Raw genomic sequence first — 20,919 nt, forward strand, 5'->3', positions numbered from 1 at the left:
CTAAGATACCAAAAGCGTAAATGGAAAGAATGTTTTGTTAATAGTACCTCTTGTCCGTCAATGGCAGTTATATGTATCTAGTACGGGCACAAAGAAAAACAAAGTACAAGCTTGCTAATATATTTCTGTTAATATTTACATTCTATCACATTACAGATTATTTTAATGTATTATTTGACAACTAACACTGGAGAAATGGATTTTAATATTAGGATTAATCTCTGTCACCTGCTGATAATTTTGGCTCAAGAATTTGTTAGTTTTCTTGTTTCCCATTTTCACAAACGTACTTTTTGATCTAATCACAGCTAATTTTTTTTACTCTTAAAGTTTTCAAGATCATTTTAGATGTCTCAAAATTAACACTGTCGGGATACAAATCTCTTCATTTCAGACTAGTTTGGATCACGAACAACTATAAATCACTTTGTTTGTTTTGCATCCTTTTTAAAGGTTGCCCACGTAACAGGGGCAGGGGTAACATTTTCAAGTGTGTTTCATTCCCACTTGGCATGGCTTTGTCCTTCCTTTGCTTTATGCCTGGTGCCCTGAACAAACACTGCAGGAACGTTACTGAAAGCAGAGCCTGCGTGTAGCCGTCTTGCAGAACCGTTTCAACACAGGGAAGCTTCCTTATGAACAGGTGCCAACTGAAAAGCGACTATGGTGGTAAAGTAATGGTAGGCTGAGCGCCAAGAGTATGGGAGTGTTTAGTCGTCTGCTCTGCTGTTACTTCTCTCTGCTGGATATTATATCTCATAGTGCCTACTTTTAAATAACGTTGGGCAGAAGCAAAAGAAACACCGAGACAAGCTGCTGTAAGTTCCAGCTCAGGTTTTGCAGCTGTGTCTCTTTGTTTCTCCCCCATCCCCCAAAAAAAAGAGAAGAAAAACAAAGTAAAAAGCCTTACTTTATAAATTGTATTTATATTCAGTTTTTATAGTACTCCCCCCCCCCAAATTCTTGATAGACATTTGAATTTACTGTAGAGATTTTAAATTTTGTGATGGCAAAGTTGACTCGCGTGCACTTAAGAAATGCTCTTGTAGCAGACTGTCTTTTCCCATGGCTGCATTATGGGTGAAGTGTAACCCCTGTTGACACAGGCTTTATTTTCATGCACAAGTGCTTTAGAACAATCGCACACGCGGACCAAAGAGAAGAAAAGATGCAAGCATCTTGCCGAAAACAGTAGCAGGAAGTAATTGTTGAGACGTAGAGTCTGCGCTTCTGGGGTGCTGATTAAGTTGGGATGGAGTTTCCCTATTTTTATTGGCTGCGATATATGGCATTTTCCAGTTTTTGCCATTTTCTCCACTAATCAGGGGTGTTGCCACTATCTTTTTAAATACAAAATGTCTCAGCTGTTTTACCATCTGTGCTACAGTGGGTCTTCAGAAACATGCGGGGGAGCGCACTAAGCTGGATGCAGAAAAGAGGCTTTGTTAAGAAATGTCTTAGCACCGTTTGTGCGTGGCACAGGCATAAAGAGAATATATTTAGAGATGTCTATAAATCTAGATTCCTCCTCCCCCCTCTTTTTCATTAGTTACTGTTTAGAATTCCTCTTAGAAGAGGTAATGGATTTGCTTAAATCTGCCCTAAGGAATTGCTTCTTGTTGAACGTAATTATTCTGTCCTAAAAAAAAAAAAAAAAAAAAAGAGGTTGAGATAAAAATGTATTTTCCATATTACTGTTTACTCAGAAGAGACTGAGCAGATCTGAATTATGAGTTAGGCTTCTTTCAAAAAAAAAAGTGCCAGCTCAGAATACCACCACTAATCACAGTATTACACTGTTTCCTAGCAGTGATTCAGTTAATTTCTCCTGTTTTAGATGCTTAGCAAAAAGAATATATTCAAGGAAAGAATATACTCAAGTTAATTTCTCAGAATTCTCCTTTTCAGCATTAGTAGTATCAGTCCTGTCTCCTCCTTGCACATCCAGGACTTGGATAAATCCTGCATAGGATGCAATGTATTCTCTTATCTCACCTTGGCATGTATGCAATTTCCAGTCAATTAACATATTGAGTGAAAGCAATCATTTCATTCACATGACTCATTTCTGGCTGTTTTTTTAATTGGATCGACTGAGCTAGAGGCAAAGGGAAATGTTGATTCTCAACCATTATCTTCAGACAGGTTGATTTGTACTTGTACTCAAGTATGACTCCTCAAGGTCATCCTTTTCTTTTTTCCCTTTCTTTTTATTCAGTATTTTGCTGAGGGTGATTTGCCAAAGGAGGTCAGGTCTTGCTATTTTTGAGTTCTCAGTTTCATTCCATTCTCTTTTTAATAAGCATGCTTTATATCTAGAACAGCCTTTAATTCTGATTATTAAGAAAGCCCTCTTTTTCCACTGACTCTTAATTGCTATTAAAATGGCAACAAAAACTAAGTTAGGAGGTCTGATTTCTCTGGTTTTGAAGCACCAGTCACTCTGAACTGTCAGAACTGAATGTTGCAGTACATGTGTTAGGAAATCAGTCACCTAAAAAAAGATTTAACTTTTAATTTTAATAAATTACAGGAAATTGCCCGTGATTTGCATTTGAACGTTCTGAACAGCAATGCATTCATTAATGATTATGACTCTTTCACTGGGTTTCAGAGTTGCTTTGAGATGTTGGACAGTCATGTCAAAATAGCTGTAGACCAGCTTGCAAAGAGAAAATCTTTAATGGGGTGTTAACTGTAGATGTCTGCCAAAATCTCAGCGAATGCTGAACCTCAGTGTTTGTGAGTCTGAATATTCTGCATCCGAGTGAATTTCAGTAAGATGGCTTTTGTTGTGCTCTCTCTAGTGTTCCTTGGCTATTGAATGACTTGTCCTGTCAGCACAGAAACACAAGGTACAATAAATTTCGGAGATACTGCACTTCTCTGCATTTATTCCTAGTGATTCCAGAGTATCATTATTATTTTCAACAAATTTTTAAAACTTCAGTCCTGGAAGGGTACTTACATTTCAATATCATTGGTCTCAGGACTAAGCAACTCTGACGGTTATGCTGCTGACAATAGATCTTCCGAAAGCTTTGGCTTTTCAGGAAATTGTGATTGCAGTCACCGTATCTATAATGCCACGGGGCATAACGTGGGCAGCCAGCTCCCACGGTGAGTGTTTTGAGAGGTTTGCTGAGTGGTGTAACATAAAGCAGTTCAGAATACAGTCTGTAAATACACAAATATAGAAAGATGTTTACTCTCTCCATTAAAACAATTTGTTTCTAGGCCTGAAATCAGTATTAGTAAGTAAAGACTATAATTAAAAAGAATAGATCTATTCTAATGATGGAATATAATGAGATATATGAACTAAGCTCACCTATAGGACTAGGCCAGATCTCTCAGACGTGTTCTGTATGTGCCTTGATCTTGGAAAACATCCGCTTAGCTTAGGCATGGAAATACATATATTTTTTATATATATATAGCATGGGCTATATAGCATGGAAATGTAACAAATACTTGCACACTTCAAGTTTGATTTTTCTTTTACATTATTCATATGAACAAACAGTGCTCCCCAGCATCATCCTCCTATTAGTTGTTTTTTCTTAACAGAGAATTATTCTGTTTTCTAGAAAAGTAAATGCAGACAAAGAGTGCAGTATCTCCTCCCAACATGTATGAAGGTTTGCTTTCCACATGAGCTGAGCCCACTCAAGAATCAGGCATGACTTCAAAATTCAGTTGAGGAACATAAAAATACTTCTTTTTTTGGTATAAATGAGAATCTTTATACAAAAATGACTATATTTGAGTTATCTAAAGAGCTGGGTTATTCACATGTTTTCCATTAACAGTTTATATTCTTAGTAATACAGATATATATTTACTTGTGATTTGTTCATGTATTTTTTCTCATTAATAGAGATTCTGATGTCATTATTTATAATCTTGTCCTGGTTTCATGTGTTAAACCACAACAAATCTTTAATGCTGAATTATGTTAAAATATCTGTTATGCTCAACAAAACTAAGACCAGTGCCTATTTCTCATTTTCACCATGAAAGAGTCAAAGTATGAACACAAAACTGATAAGCAGTATCATAAACTGATGAGTATCAAAACTGATAAGCAATATCAACACTGATGAGCTGTGTCATCTTCCAGGAGGCAGAACGTTCACAGATCAGAGTTATGCTTTGACCAGACTATGTTACTCCTCGTGTTTGAAGTTTGGGACTTGTCTTTCTAAAAAAGCGTTATTGTATAGGTTTAACAGCTCAGTTTAATGTGTGAAAAAACTTTCATCTCTAGTCCTGAAGCGGTTATTTTGAGAGAGAACTAAGAGGAGTTTTAAGTAGAAATACGACATTGGTAACTGTTCATCTTGCATGTGTTTATCTGAGAATAGCTGAGGGTGGAAGGGACCTGTGGAGATCATCTTGTCAAGCTGCTACTCAAAGTGGGGTCACCTAGAGCAGATGGCCCACGGCTGCGTCCAGCCGAATTTTGAATATCTCCATGGACGGAGACTCCACAACCTCTCTTGGCAACCCATTCCGCTGTTCAGTTCACCCTTACAGGATTACAGGATTCAGTATTACATTGTAAAATTTTCTCAGTTGATGTAATAACCCTGACACCAAATTATTTTTCAAAGATTCAGTTGAACTGAATTTTTAAAAACAAATAATGTAAATGATCATTAACATTATCCCGTTCACACTATAACTTGAAGAAGAAGGCCTTTAGACTAATGAACATAGTATTTCTATCTGTGGAGAGTAAGAAATATTTTATAAATACCAGGTTTGCTAAAATAGCTATTTGTTTCTTCTCCTCTGAATTTCTGTACTTTTGCTTTAAGCTATGGTTTGGCTATTACTTGCATCTTTACAAAATTACACTAATCTGTTTCTTATGACTTCATCTCCAGCAGTTTCACAGTGTGGCAATTGCTCATTCTGAACCATTATTGAAACAAATATAATCTCATGTGCAACTAGTTTTTTCTGTATGGCATTATGCAACTGACTGCGTTGTCTTGCATCAAAAAAGACCGTAAGAAGAAAACAAAAATAAATGAAAAGTAATGAAAGGGTGCCAGGAATAAGGTTCTGTTAGAGCTTGTCTTTGGAGGAGGAGGGTTTAAGAGTGTACATAGCCTTGCCAGAGAAGAGTAAGAAGGGACGCAGTTGCAGTTTTAGAAATCCATAAATGACATTAAAAAAGAGCTGTTAAAGTCAAATGGCAGTGCTGGCAGAATGATAACGTCACCACGAATAAACTTCAGTTGGAAATTAGAGAACTACGTGATGAATTGAGGGGGGGAGCTCATGATTTCAGGATAAAGCTGGATAACTGAATAGGCTTGTGTGCCATTGCTGGCTGCAGCAGTGGAAGACTTGACTTGACCAAGGATGTTTCTTTTGTTCTGTGTTCTTAATGCCAAGTGTCTTCATTCAAGTAGTGGGAGTTTATTAATGGGGATATATTCCAAACCTGGGTCGTAGTAAGCTTGCTAAATTTTGTCTTGTAAGAATTGAATAAATTCAAGAAAGAACGTCTACTGCCAAAATAGATATTAAGGCTGCAAAGATTTTAGTCCAAGTATATTTTTAGCAGCAGGGTTGACAGAAATCAGATTTTCTGATTTGTTATGTTTTTTTTTCCTGACTTATTGTTTAATTCCCAAGGAAGTGCCAATATCTGAAGAAAAAAATGCTATTTTTTCTGAATGGCAACAGGGAGCTTCCAACCTCTCTGGCCATAGGACAAATCTGCCAAATGCAACCTACTGCAGTGACCCCTCAGTATCCCTAATTTGACAGATTTGCCAGTAATTCAGGTAGGCCTCTCTTTAATCTTGTCTTAATCTCTGTGAAAGATAGGTATATCAAGCAGTGTGTTGTGGGTGCCAGTAAAGAAGCATTTGCTGATAAAACTTTGTTTCAGCTGTAAGTTTATTGACCCGTTTTAGCCCATGCCAACCGCAGTCCCTGTTTGCACAAAGAATACTAGAGTAACACCATCTGGTTCCACAGCAGGGATAAGGACAACCGCATGACATTTTTTTTTGGTGAGCACTGGGATTGAAGTAAAAGAAATCGTAGATCGGGTTTGTTTCATCCTTTGTGTTAGACACCTTTGGGTGAGTCATGCCTTGACTTGAAGTGATACTCTCATTTTAATCTGTGCCTTAGTCACGGGTCTGTAAGGGAAAAAAAGAGTTTATGGGTCCTTGGAGCTGTTACGTCAGACAGCTCATCCAAAAGAGGGTATTCAGGAGAGGGGCTGAAATGGTCCAAAGTGAGGAATATGTTCAAGAATTGTGATGTGATTCTTTTATTCTGGTGACAAGAGGAAAGATAAGCTGTGCTGGGGAAAACAACTGTGTGGCGGGTGGGGACTTGTTTGCTTTTTTCTCTCTGCAGAGGACACCCCACTTCAGCTTGTACACGTCCGCAGGAAAAGGAATCATAGAATCATAGAATCATTAAGGTTGGAAAAGACCTCTAAGATCATCGAGTCCAACCATCGACCCAACACCCCCATGCCCACTAAACCATGTCCCTAAGCGCCTCATCTACACGTCTTTTAAATACCTCCAGGGATGGGGACTCAACCACTTCCCTGGGCAGCCTGGTCCAATGTTTCACCACTCTTTCAGTAAAGACATTTTTCCTCATGTCCAATCTAAACCTCCCCTGGCGCAACTTGAGGCCGTTTCCTCTCGTCCTATCGCTTGTTCCTTGGGAGAAGAGACCGACCCCCACCTCGCTACAACCTCCTTTCAGGTGGTTGTAGAGAGCGATGAGGTCTCCCCTCAGCCTCCTTTTCTCCAGGCTAAACAACCCCAGTTCCCTCAGCCGCTCCTCATCAGACTTGTTCTCCAGACCCTTCACCAGCCTCGTTGCCCTTCTCTGGACACGCTCCAGCACCTCAATGTCCTTCTTGTAGTGAGGGGCCCAAAAGAAAGAGAGGTCCAAGTCTCTCATGGGTAGTACGCTCAAGTAGACTTGCTTTTCCCATACCTAATGCCCAGCGTTAGTGCTAAGAGACTCGTGGTACCAGTTCCTCATAGTGGTAAAACAGAAGGCAGGTGCTTGGTCAATCTCTCTAATTACAAACCATGGCTAGCACTTAAAAAATTAGTTGCCGTGATTGAATGCTGTCTTCCATTTCAAGATAAAGCCACAGACTACCAGACATCTGATAGCTTCATTGAGATTCAGCTTTCCTGTGATAAACAGGGCGTTCTCCCAGAAGGAGTCTCCTGAAGCTGCAGAATCAACCTGTCTCAAGATTGTTGCGTGATACCTGTAAGGTGATATCTGAAGCTGTAGTCTCCTGCATTCCCATCCCATGAACGCGAGAGCAGTTAGCATCAAACATTTTGATGATTGCTGGTTACTGACACTGTGACTAACTGCAGGGCCTGAAGGGCAAAAGTGTTGGAGGCGAATTATTAGACTCTAGTCATGAGTCAGGACCTTTTTAGCTGTCCTCTGGGATCCCTTTTCAAGAAGGAGATAGATGAGGAAGACCCTGCAGCATTACCTGGTGAGAGGCCGCTCTCTGCTGTGTTATTCTTTATTCAAGCTGTTTTTCCAGTAGATGATTAGACTCTAGCGTGTTCCCCCGGCACAACGCAGACAAGGGATGACTTCTGTGAACGGAATGATTTCTTTCCCATATATTTCTTTCCCATAACATGCCAGAGAAACCCAAGAGAAATTCTTCTAAAATATAATTCATTGCATTTTAAATGTTCTGTAGAGGCAGTTTTCGTAAGGATGTTTCTTTTAGGCACTTACACAGATTAAATTCTTGAAAAAAATATATTGCAGATGAGTTCGTCATGGTGAGATGACTCTACAGTGCCTGGGCTAACACTTAACTTCTGTGGTGAATAAGTTTCCTCCAGAATAGCCTGTATCCCATTAAGATGGTAATTTTATAAGCTTTTATTACAGTGTCTCATTTATTTATTTATTTTTGGCTTGGGTTAGGTTTCGAAGCTATCTGTTACTGGCCCAAGTCTTGCATAGGCTGATCACTTTGCTTTAATTTCCACTCTGGGTATATAGCAACTCGGTAGTTATTAAGTAAGTCTGGAGAATAGTTAGTAATGCTTTTTCATAATTGTTCTAACAATGTAATTGTTGTCATGTGAGCCAATGGGCAACGTTAATGCATCATGCTTTCATGCTCCTGCGGCTGAGGAGAGTGCAACTGAGAGCAAGAAACAGAGAGCATCCGTGTTCTCACGTGATAGCGCAGAGCTGCGCCGTCAGAAATCCCGCAGTCTGAATGATCGTATTTATTCTACTTGGAACAGTCTGGGTTTTGGTATTTAGAGCCAGAAAAGTTTCCTTTTGGGGTTTTTTTTGGATGCAGGGAAGTCTCCTGATCCTGTTGAGACTGTTTCACGCAGACTTGAGCTATTCTGAAGCTCCTGAAGTTGTATTGGCTTTGTCATTAGCTCTTAAGTGAGGGCTAAATCAGGTTAGCTGTTACGTTTTATTCAGGTGCTTTTAGTTTCTCGATTCTTCAGCTTGTGCAGCCTAGTAGCCAGAATGGTGGCATGGATTTGCTTGTTGGATAATAGTAAGATAAGCAAGTTGCAAGATTTTAATAACCTGGAAAAATAATTTTATTTTACAGTGACAAATGCTACTACATTTTACTGGGAAATGAGCAGTGTGAGTATAATATTCTAAGTCTCAAAGCAGTGACAGTGATGGAAATAGTTATGGAAGTGAGACTGTTGGATCAGATTCCCTTTGGCCTTTCCCCCACTTCTCCCATTTTCAACAAAAGGATGGGTTAATTTGAATTGCATTGCTTTTTATCCTTAGGGAAATATCAAAGGATCAGCGTTATTGTGGAACCGTGCCCCAAAGGAGGGGGACAGGTGTTGTGTTTGTGCTTTCACTTCACATATGCAGCAAGCTCATTAACTTGCGATTTCATACATTTTAGTGGGAAGAGGCCACTGGTCTCTGTCACTAAAAAGCAACCGTGATTGATCGTTCGGGGGCAGAAGGGGAAAATATTCAGAAATTAGTTATATAAGCATCTTAAATTAACAGTGTGCCTACAAAGAAGTGTTGTTTTTCCCTGGAGGAATGCTGAAATTGATGTTTTTAACCTCCTTTCTGAACACCTGCCACTGTGTGTTTCAGCAGGGAAACAATGCATTCAAACCGATGTCTTTTTGTATTCACTACGGAAAGTACGTTTCTGTTTGATGATCTGTACCGATCCAGCTGCTACGCCAACCCAGCAGATGGGAGGAAAAAAAGGGGTTACAGAAATCTCGCTATCGCATATGCAATCTTTGTATCTGACAGAACTCGTTTGTTGGTCTTCACTAGGGGAAGCATCGGTGCCCGTGCTGCTTGTGAGACGTGTCTGAACAGAATAGAGTGGAGTGCAGAGCACGCAACCCAAACCCCCGTGTCTACATCTCGTTGCCTATTCTTTCTTGTTAGCTGAATGCCTCTGAAGGCCTAGAGCTGCACAGCAAGACAAATCCAGTTCAGGGTCTTAGGTCCGTGCAATCTAGCGTTCACACGGGTGTCTGCATGAAGCCTGTCAAGGCTTTCCGATCACATCTTCCTATGTGGCTGCCTTTGCAGCGGGTCCAACTCCATGTGCAATGAACAGGCTGTCACTCAAAAACGATGCTGACTGGTTTGTGCGGGCTTTGCTAAATTGCCAAGTTCTCATGGTGCTAGAGTGCGCGAGCCCCTCGTGCATCTCCGGGAAAGCAATCAGGTATGAAGGAAAATGGAGAATCGCCACCAGTATTATCTTTCCTCTAGGAGAGGTTCTCGTCTTGAAGGAGATCGCCACTGGCTGCCTTCTGGTCTCTGTTTCCTTGGCACTGCCTGCCCTCAGGGAAGGGCAGCTCCCGATGTTCAGAGCAGACCAGCGTGCTTGTAAGACAGGCTTTTATCTAGAAAGAAAGGTATTATCACAGTTTTTTAAGGCCCAGAGGAGATCTGCAGTGTCTCTAGGTTTGAATCAGTGGCTTGCCAATCTAAGAGGTATTTTGAAAGACTTTGATGCATGATAATGAGGGGAGCGCTGAGGTTAACAGACGCAAAAAAGGGTCTGGCAACGGTGCCAAGTGGGAAACAGAAGAAATGACTGAATTAAATTACTTAGTAGATGTTCACAGTTATTGTTGCAGCTGAAAACGTGAGCGTAGCAGGCCTAAACTGTAGTACTAGTTTTAAGAGGTTTTTTCCCCTCATTGGCTGCATCTGCAGTGGAACTCAGTCTCTCACGTTAAAGGGATCGCTTTTCTAATGGGATTCAGGCATCTCCACCTGTGCCAAAAAAGCAATAGTATTTAAGAGCTGTTATTTTATAGCTGAAACAGTGTTCGCCCTCTATTTTTAGATGCACATTGGGACTTTTTATTAGCGTTTCACAACTTGGATTACTTGCAGAACAGAACTGAAAGTTGAAGTTAATGCTCATACAGAACTAATTTCAAGGGAAACTACTGTAACATATAACCTGCATTTAACATTGAAGTCCTAAAATAGACAGCTCGGGTGAGCTGGATGGTGCTGCAGTTGCAGAGGGTATTTTGTGATCAAGTACCCCTTTAGATCCCTACTTTGAAAGCTGAATATCTGAAACTCCTTCAGTGTCCAAACCATTGGGGGAGGGCATGAGGATGTCCCCCATCTCTAGATGAAGGGTAGAGGGATGTAGCGTGTTACTATACAAAAATTATTGCAGTATATCAATAACGTGTTGTAACGCAAAAATGTAACAAAGGCGGCCTTCAACATACCTTGCGAAAATACTCTTAAATCTTTAACTGTAGCTTCAGAAGCTACATACCATGCTCTTAAAATCAAAGCACAAAAAATAATAGACTGTATTTCTAAGGCGCTTTTTTTCTTGCGCCACTGAGAGTGTGCTTTTTATGATATTTAACAATCTATCTCCTGAGTAAATTATGACATAATAACTATTGGCAGTGCTTTGCTTGCATTGTAATTCAATAAAAGAGGAGGAAATTCTGCATAGGGAGTTCACATTAGTGTTTTTTCCTCCTTGTTGTTACAGTAGTTGTTATGTGTAGTTATATGGAGCTCAGCATAAGTCAGCAGCTGCGAAGGGTTTTGTAGAAAAATAAGAGATGAAAATACAGTTTAAATTCTTAATAACTGCATTTCAGTCTCTTTTCCTGCTTTCAGTTATGGCAATTGTTGAGCTTTCGGGGATGTTTCTTAAATAAATGTCGATATTTGTAGCAAACAATATCAGTGGTGTAAGTTTACCCATTTTGTTGTTGTTCTCATAAAAGAACTGCCACATTTTCATTCAAAACTTCTTACCGGAGAGAGATTTTCTCCGAGAATACAAGTTTAAAAGAAAAACTTATCTTCGTGTTCTTGCCATCTATCAATTTCCAAATTGTATATTCCACCACACTACAATTTTTGTACTTTTAAAATTGCAGCCGTTTTTCACTCGAAGTTGAAATATTTCTGTTAGAAAGAACAATAAATACATACTGTTCCTTTAGATGTTTCCCAATATCGTCACTTTTAAGGAGGTATATAGACCCAATTAGTGCTTAAAGAAGTTTGCATTTATTTATGCTCAAACATATTTGCTTATATTCTGAATTTTTAAAAACACAGATGGAAAGTGCATCAAGTGACCTTATTACGTAAGCATGGACGGCATCAGAGACCCACGTGTCTCATTTGTCGATTAATCAGTCTGCCCATTTTTCTTCATTTCCGTTATACCCAAAATTTGGGTGACTTCTCTCTTGCCTCAAATTTGCAAAAGGCTTTCTGCAAAGAATCAAACAAAGCTGAGCTAACGGGCTGGAGAAAATTATAATCTCTGCAGACATGGGAAGATGGTCTTCTACAGCATCTAGGACCGCATTATATATTCCCTGCATCATCATCTCTCTCCAAGAAGATAAATAGAAACTAGCGATCTTGTCCAGTTTTCACTGTCGTCTTCAAAGGTGGTAGATGTCATATGGTTGCAAAGAAGCCTGGAATTTAGCGAAACGTTGTGTCTCCTTTTTTAGTCGTGCAACTGAGACAAGTTGTAAAAATGAAGATGCTGATTATTTTAGAAGTGTGGGCAGCGTTACAGCAGCAGCTTTTTGTCTAAGTACTCCCCCTGAAAATTATTGAGGTTTCATGTGTTGGATACTTCTGGAAGAGTTTGGGTCCTGCACATTGAATTCATTGAGAAAAGGAAGAGCAAGTGATTTTTGTGGTGCTGGAATTGCTGCCTTTGTTGCCTCAGCCGATCCGTACTTGCCTCAGTAGTCCTACTTACCTGGATTTTCTCAGCAGGAGGCATAAATAGTAATAGGCAAGCTGGGCTTTGGAGGCTGAGGGTATATAAAAAATGGTTTTAAAATAGCAGAAGTGCTACTGAAAGAGCTTCAACATTATACTCGCTGTCAGTGGGGATTTACTATAAATAAGGACCTTTATTTCTAGAACTATCAGTGTTGCGGTTGTGTAGCAAAGCAGATCACATTAGCAGATGCTTTTGGAAAACGTTTTGCATTTGCGTAAAGTGGTGTGTGAAGTTCCGATATTCTGGGTCAAATTATAATTTCATGTATTGTGAATATATCTAACCACGTTAAAGTCGGCAATACTTCGCTGTTCTAAGCTGTATTTTTTACTCTTCCTACATAGCCATGCAGCACAGCAAAAGTTAAAATCTCCTGGATTTAAGTTCTGAGGGTGAACACGAGTGAGCTTCTGCATAGTTTTACTGCTTTTAAAAACTGTGCAACCTGTTCTCTGTCCTAATGAAAGAAAATGGCGGCTTGGAGATACGTGAGTGCCGTGCTTCTGGGAAATGGGCTCGGAAGCTTTGGGTTTAAACACCTGGTATTTTCAGTTTTATAACCCTGGAGTAGTAATTTCAAGTTTTATTTTTCCTGTGTTAATTATGATAAATGTCTCATAATCTGCGGATATAAGTTGTTTAAAACAGGTGCAGTCACTTTAGTATTAATGATCAGGGAGTCTAATATGTGTTACTACTTGAATTGCTTGCTTTGCGCAAAGAGGCTTATTTTCAAGAAATGTATGTTAATGATGTTTAATAACTTGCTTCGCCAAAGAGGAGGATGTTCTTCCTTTCACCTGAAAGGATGCGTTGTATGTGTTCATTTTAATTTTTGCTTGGAATTATTTATAGCACCCAGCATGAATATGTGGAGCCAGACGTTTTGCTATCAAGTGATTTACTATAATATCTTCATGGAAGTAATATAATTCACTTAGTGCAATAGGGATTTGTAATATATTCGGTACGGGCAATAGTACACATCACAGCATCTGATTTCTGTTGGCTCTAACATAAAGCAGTGTGACTCAGTCAATAAAATAAAGATGTCCTGTAGTACAGTGAGCAACTGAGATCTTTCGTGCTAGAACTGTTGTTTTATTCTTAATGCAAGAATCAAAATTAAATTCCCTTCAGGCCGGTAGTTATGCCAGGGGAGACTTGGCCCAGCAGACAAGCATTATATGTAAATATAAAAATTTACCTGAATATTGCCTTCATTAAGAAACAATGAATTTCACCATTTATTCCACTTAATGCCACATTTGCACATTATGAAATGAGATAATAAGGTTAATTTTTGAGAGCTTAATTGCGTTGTATAATTTTTTATGGGGTAATTGTTAATGTGTTTTTTTTCTTGAGTGGAATCTCACAGGTTGACTACAAAACCACCTAGAAAGCCTTCAGACTCGTTTTGCATGGTTAAATGGATGCAAGCGGAGCAAGGTCCATAGTGTCGTCAAAGACCTTCAACATCAGTGTTTTTCCTGGGGCACAGACTGATGGAAAGCATGCTGAGCAGTGCTGAGGAAAGAATTGACATGGGGAGAGCCTTGATCCCACTCCATACGAAGATGAACTCTAAGAAACATCTTATAATAACGCTCATTATGTTTCTGCATGTAATTGAAAGATGGGCATGTAGTTACTGAAGACAAAAATCAATGGTCCTGAATTCTGGTCATGTTCTAGTCTGCCACAGTGTGATTTTGGGCAAGGCGCTTAAATTCTCCTCATTTTCCATCTACAGTGGTGATATTATTCAAAAATGTGTAATAATACAAAGTATTAAAACAATGATGGCTGTATTTTCACTGGTCCATATAGAAGCTGTGCTGCCCGTCAGCATTATATGGTTGGGAAGTCACGGGGTGTGAGCCTACTTCTGGCAAATCATCTTGACACAGTGACTACACTGAATTCAGATTTTCAGTTGGGGAAAAAAAATGGTTCTTGATGTTGTTTTAGGAGATTGTATACATGTTTCTACATTAATATAGGCTCATAGGATCAGAGGGAAGCTCCGACTGTCACTGTCAACAACATCTTTCGTAAACTGATAACCTTAAAAGATAACGCTCAACCTTAAAAGATGCTCGTCCCCACCATCCCTGTTTGAAAGCTGTTCCAAAATCTTGCTCCTGTAAGGATGGCTTTTCTTCATGGCTGATGCAGCCGTATTTTTTCCTATTGCTTAGCTTAAATACTGCTAGGTGGGGTTTTTTGCCATTGCAGCGTTTAGATATTTCATATTCTGTAGCAATTATTTTCCTCTCACCTTTGAGTCTTTATAGGCCAGACAAGCTTCTTGAAAGATAGGCTGGCTGTTCCCTGTCATCCCACTAGCCCTTCTCCATACCCCTCTGCTTTCCAGGAAGATGAATTCAGACTGAATTCCCAGAACTGTACGAAGTATTTCAGTCTCGCTCTTACCTTACCGAGCAATGTTCCCCTGGCTTGAAACGGCTTGTTTGATATTTTCTTCTGTTTTAAACAGGCCAGCAGATGTCCAGATTGCTTTCTTAAGTATAATGGTTTTTATCAGCTGCGTCACCATCGGTCTCAAAGCTGTTGCTGCAGGTACTCCTTGTTGGAAAGAGACCTAATTTCATGAGCATCTCTCCATGATTAAACAGCCCCAAACCTTCCTGCCATACTAATCCTTGAGCCATCTGTGGATCTTTGTTATCCTATTACATGCCTACTCTATTTCTGTTGGGATCAGGAGAATTTAATGGAAGACCAATCGAATTTCCACTTGTTTAAGCATCTTTCCCAGCCTTAGCACTACACAAAGTAGTAGTAAAAGCCATTCTAGTGGTAACCTTGTACTGTCAGCGCGTCACGGTACGAGGCGGTCGCTGACGTCTTCCCCTCGCCTGTCAAGTTCTTTTTCTGCCTCACGTCTGCTGCTTTTAGCCGTGCTCCTCTTGGGCAGAAGACCCTTCTGCTTTGGATCCGCTCTGGTTAAAGGCCCGTCAGTCCTTACCAAGGAGTTCCCAGCTACAGGATCTCCTTCCCTCCCTTCTGGTCTGCCTTCTGCTCTTGCCATCGCGTCTCCCATCCTTTCACGTCATCTGCGTATCATTCACATTCTCTCTTGGTCCCCGGCTGGCTTCATTTTCTTTCTCTGCTCGTCTCCTTTATTGTGCCACATCTGTTCATAGTCCTCATCCCCTGTTATAATAAAGTTTTTCAAGGTGTTTCGCAGACCCATTCCTTCAGACTCAGCCTGGCTGTCGGCAGTTTTATTGTCTTCCCTGGCTGCTGGCTGCGTTGAGTCTTTTGACTGATCCCTCCTTTAGGTTTTCTGACCAGCCCTCCCTCAGCTGTGATGAAAAGCAGGGAACCTCTGCCTATGCCTCAAGTCATTTAATGGCCAGTGGATGTTTGAGATCTAGAGCACCTTCCGTGGTCACAGTGTAAGTGACAGTGTCACACAAATGCTTACAGGGGACTTAATTACAGAGAGTAAGTTAGTTCCTTTCCTCTACAGCCTTCTTGTAAGATGGTGGTGGTTTCTTTCAGGCTTGCACTTGAAGTTCTCTGTCCTTGAAGGTTCAGTTTTTGAGCTGGGTTATCGATTCAAGAGAGTGCCTGGATGCCTTTTTGTTTTAAAACTGCCTTACAGACCTTCCTGACAATAATATCTTTGTATCTTCTCTGCACCTTTTCCAAACAAACCCTTTGTATATCAAAATGTTTGCAAAAACAGACCTCGTGAGCTTTTTCAAATTCAGTTGATCCCCCTGAAGAAGTGGGGAGAGGTAGGAGTTTTGCTGGGTCAGTAAGAATCAAGCAGTCGTACCTTGCCGATGGTATAACCCTCCACTGAAGGCTAAGGAATATAAAGGGTCAGTGTTGAACATCCCATGAAGCATTTCATTGGGCTTTTTCCCAACAGCAAATGTAGCACCTGGTTTTATAGAGGTTAATTCCATCAAAGAAACGAGTCTTTATAATTTGTAGACTAGAAAATATTTCACAATTATTCAGGGCACGGACAAAAGACCAGAAATACAAATAAAGGCCAAGACCTCACAGCAGTTGAACCTTTTGTTTTACTCAACAGTGGGCTGTACAACACACTCGGTCATGCTCCCTAGAGCCACGAAACAAAGGAACCCTTTGACGTTTACTTTTACTTTGGTTCAAGGCAGAGGCAGTTATTTTAAATGAGTTAATAAATGGAGTAGTGAACTCTGATGAGTTGTATAATCTTCTTTTCTCTTTTTTTCCCTCTCTAGGTCACTCAGATGAGTCGTCCGGATTTGATTCTCTTTCTCATGAAATATCTCATGGCTTTGGTCGTTGGGATACCCTCTGTCTTCTGGGTTGGAAGCAAAAAGACCTGTTTTGAGTGGGCTAGCTTTTTCCACGGACGCAGGAAAAAAGAGTGCGTATTGATATCTCATAGATAAGCTGGTTGAGTACTGGCAAATCATCTCCTCTTCCCTTGTAGTCCTGGAAGAGTATTTGGTTAGTTTTTCATGGAGGCAAAGACGGGAACAGGTAGGGGCAGCTTTCTTAGAAATCTCTCACTATCCTAAATGGAGCAAGGAAGGACAAGTAACGGCTCAAAAAACCCCTGAAGAATTGTCGCTTATTTTTCCATAATTATTCTTTGGTCCCAGAATCAAATCTACATCGCTCCGTCTGTTTTCAGTATATTTTTTAACAAGAATTAGGTTTCGGTTTGAATATTACAACTTCTCTGCCATTTACTGAGAGGTGGAATTGAAAGTTTTTATTTATAAACGTGCTTATCTAGTCTACTGAATCAGACCTTTAAATTGAAATTAAACGTAAGTTCTTTTTACCGTGATTGCAGTTAAAGGCAATTGTCTCTGCTTTTAATCTTCCTTTATGCATTAGTGCCAAAGCACGGTCTGATGAAATGACAGTAAGAATGTCTTATAGCTTCTGTGAGATTGAAATTAATTTAGACTAAGGTATGGCATAAATTTAGAGACAATCTATATGATTAAGTAATAGCTATGAATAGCTGTTTTCATAATCATAAACATTGTCTTGTAAGTAGATGTTTCAAAATAGGCGCACAAATATAGCAAGCCTTTAAGTGACTGCTCCGTGATTTGACTCGTACATCCTTAGCGGAACTGGCCTTCTGCTGGGGTTAAAGTAAAATTACTTTCTGTAGAGTTGGAGTAAATTTTTCTTTATTCGAAAGATAACCTACTAAGATACGCATGGGGTTAACAACAACTTAATCTGATTTTAATACATGTACATACATTTAGATAGGATTTACATAGAGGTGACATACTCGTTTGGTGGGTAGAGGACAGGAATAGAGTTAATGAAGGCAGAGGAAGCTGTGTTACAGGACTGGACTGTCTTATCTTGGACGTGCTATCTCAGGGAGAGCTGGGTGGCTCCTGGAAGCGCCATCCTCTCTCCTGGTGCAAGTAGGCAGCAGAGCAGCTCCCACGCACAGCAGCGTCGGGCTGGAGCCGGATTCCTTTGCCGGCCCCATTCATTGAGCAGTAAGGGGCAGAGCCGATAGAAACCTCCCTCCTTAGGTAGCCTGTGATCCTCTGTGAGCACAAGAATTAAGAGGAGGAACTAGCCAGGCGGAGGAAACGGAACATGAAAGAATGATATAGAGAATGGGAGGGGAGGAAAAGGCCTCCCCACAAAGAAGAGATGAAAAAAAAAAGGAAAAAAGGAATGTCGCGGGTGTGATAGCACCTCCTTTCATCATGCTATGGTAGAGCGGCCAAGTGCGCGCCCCTCTGCCAGCCCTTCCCAGCAAGGGATTTCAGCAAACAGAGAAGCTGACCAGGGACTGTAACCGCTGATCTAAGGGCTATAGGCCGGTTGCTTATGCATTGTTAGATATGTTGTATTTCATCTGGTGTTCTCCTCCTGCTGCCAGTTTTAATCCAGATTTTAAATGCTCATTTGAGTGAGGAAGCAGCTTCCCTTGCTCCCTGAGAGGCAGTTCCCTAGGTAGTCTGAGCTTGCCGAATGACAGCGCTATCCCAAGGGTTTTCTTGGAGCAATAGTCGTAAACCAAGGCCACAAGCAAATACCCAGCCATTATTCCACAGGTCTAGGCTAGAGGGTCAGATACAGGGAGTAGGAAGGATTCAAGAATACGAACTTTGCTAAAATATCCAAATGTAGAGGTGCTTCAAAATTAGGCAGAGGTATTATAATGCAAATAACCGGTCTTGTTTGCCAAGCTGTAATATTTGTCTGTTCTGTTTGTAAAATAGTTCTAGTGCTGTTACTGCGATCGCTTTTATATTGCAGTCATCGATGTTAACTATTCGAATCGCATGTCTTGTTCAGAGTTGTGAATGAGAGTCGTCAGGTGCTGCAAGAGCCAGACTTTGCTCAGTCTCTTCTGAGAGATCCCAATACCCCCATCATCCGAAAGTCAAGAGGCACTTCGACCCAGGGCACCTCGACTCACGCCTCCTCTACCCAGCTGGCAATGATGGACGACCAAAGGAGCAAGGCAGGCAGCGTCCACAGCAAAGTGAGCAGCTACCACGGCAGCCTGCACCGATCGCGTGACGGCCGGTAGGTCTCGTCTCTTTAAAATCTTGTAGAAAATTGGACAGGCCTCTGCTAGCCGGACGTTTGGCCATCATGTTGCTAGAACTGGAAGCTCTGCTAATATTTACTTTCTCTGATTGCATCTCCCCTCCCCGTTAGTGTCTGGATTGGAAAGAGAAAAAAAAAATCATGATATTTTCGGAGTCTACGCTAGTCTTCATGAATTACACGGCGTGAATGTGTTCAGTGCCGGTTTTCCTGCAAAGGCAGTGAGCTGTATTACATCATCCAAGTGCATGGGAAAACAGATCTGCCCTAAAGCCAGCTTAGTATTTTTGTGGCTGCTCTTGTCTGTGTGTAAATTGATTTTGTTTCTGTAAATAGTCCTAGCCCTGCTGAAGTAAACAATAATAAAAGTTACTCACTCTAACTTGAGGTGTAGTTAAGGTTTGTAACATAGTTTATCATCAAGTATTTTACTCACCTGATTATCGATACTACCCGTAGCGCTGTGGTAAGAACCAAGCTGCATAAGGAGTTGAAACAATTTGCCCGGGGCCGTATAAGCTAAATGACTGAGCTAAACAGAGAACGGCTTTTTTCACAAAAGCGGAGGGTTTGTGTGCATTTGCGTGCACATGCACCGAGATTTATTCACATTCTTTCATGACTGCGGTGGTAACAATAGTAATAATTGTCCTCTGTTTTTATAAATTAGGTACACTCCCTGCAGCTACAGGGGCGTAGAAGAAAGACTACCTCACGGCAGCATGTCACGACTGACTGATCATTCCAGGCATAGCAGTTCTCATCGGCTTAATGAACAGTCACGTCACAGCAGCATCAGGGATCTCAGCAGCAACCCAATGACACACATCACGCACGGGACCAGCATGAACCGGGTTATCGAAGAGGATGGCACCAGCGCTTGAGCCGCTTTTACCGGAAAGGAGTAGTTGGTGTGGTTGCACGGCTCGGGGTCCCTTCCTCAGTGATGTGACAATGCTCAGTATTATCATGCCTCTCATCGGGTGCTGATTTTGTGCATCAGGAAGCCAAAACTGGCTTCTTCGTGTTGAAGCCAACGTTCTTGTACTTGCGTCAGAGCTAGAGTGTTCAGCAATCTTGAATTCTTGAGTAAAAAGCTGGTTGCCTCATTTGAACCTATCCGTAGGTAATTATTTATTCGGTAACTGTTACTCGTCAGACACCATTGCTGAATTTCTTGTTCTTTGCTGAAAAAAATCTCCCCCTCCCTCCGATGGCTCTGCATGTCGGTAGGTGTTACCCTTGAAAACTCGCTGGCAGGGTCACGCTGAGATTTTTTCCTATAAGGCATAAGGGAACTCTTGAATATTGAAGGAATTCCTCCGCACACCTCTCTGATTAGATGACAGACTGATACTCGTTTTCATCAAGCACAGGGGGAGGGGACGCGTATTAAATGCTGTCTAAAGGACATCCGTGCGGAATCGGCAGGCATTTTTAATGATTACACTGGAAATGCAACACGGGAATGAGCGTTTTGGAGGAGGAGAGGAAACTCCGCTGATGATCACCAGCTCTTACCAGAGCTGTTCGGGCTCGGTCGTTGGGACGGGGTGGGAGGGTGGGGGGAAGAGAGAGGCAGGGAAGAGTGATTTTTGTATAACTTGTATTGTCCTTGCTTTTTTACAAAATACTATTTAAATTTTCTACTTGTTTACAATTTCTGTAGGAAGAGATCAATTTTAAAACCAGTTATCTAGATAATATTCAGCCACTTATTTTTTAGATTAATGTACGAAAGCTGAGGTTGCCTGTTCCTGATCTATTTAAAAAATAATAATAATCGAGAAGCTGAATTTGTCGCCCAAACTGGAACGTACAGCCTTTTCCTTACAAACAGAACCATTCCTGTTTACAAACCCCGCAGCCTGGGTGAGGAAGGCTGAGGCCAAAACAGACAGGAGGAGTTTAATCAGGGATGGCCCACCTTCCTTGCCAGTATCATGGCTATTTTTTGGGAGGGTTCTCTTTGCGCCGAGCAAGCGGGGAGCAGGAATTTAGACCTGGGTGGGAAG

At 40.9% G+C, this 20,919-nt stretch overlaps 1 protein-coding gene across 1 annotated transcript in view; it reads left to right on the plus strand.

Moving 5' to 3' along the window:
- The window catches only part of FZD3 (frizzled class receptor 3), a 60,697-nt gene extending 40,265 nt beyond the window's left edge, over window positions 1-20,432 (plus strand). Inside the window, exons 5-7 of the mRNA XM_076332538.1 lie at window positions 16,576-16,724; window positions 18,647-18,880; window positions 19,575-20,432. Of these exons, the coding sequence (XP_076188653.1) occupies window positions 16,576-16,724; window positions 18,647-18,880; window positions 19,575-19,788 (597 nt within the window). The 3' untranslated portion in view covers window positions 19,789-20,432. The remainder of the gene's footprint in view (window positions 1-16,575; window positions 16,725-18,646; window positions 18,881-19,574) is intronic.
- Window positions 20,433-20,919: the final 487 nt, after the last annotated feature.

The sequence above is a fragment of the Aptenodytes patagonicus genome, chromosome 3, assembly GCF_965638725.1.
Source record: "Aptenodytes patagonicus chromosome 3, bAptPat1.pri.cur, whole genome shotgun sequence".
Classification (NCBI taxonomy): Eukaryota; Metazoa; Chordata; class Aves; order Sphenisciformes; family Spheniscidae; genus Aptenodytes; species Aptenodytes patagonicus.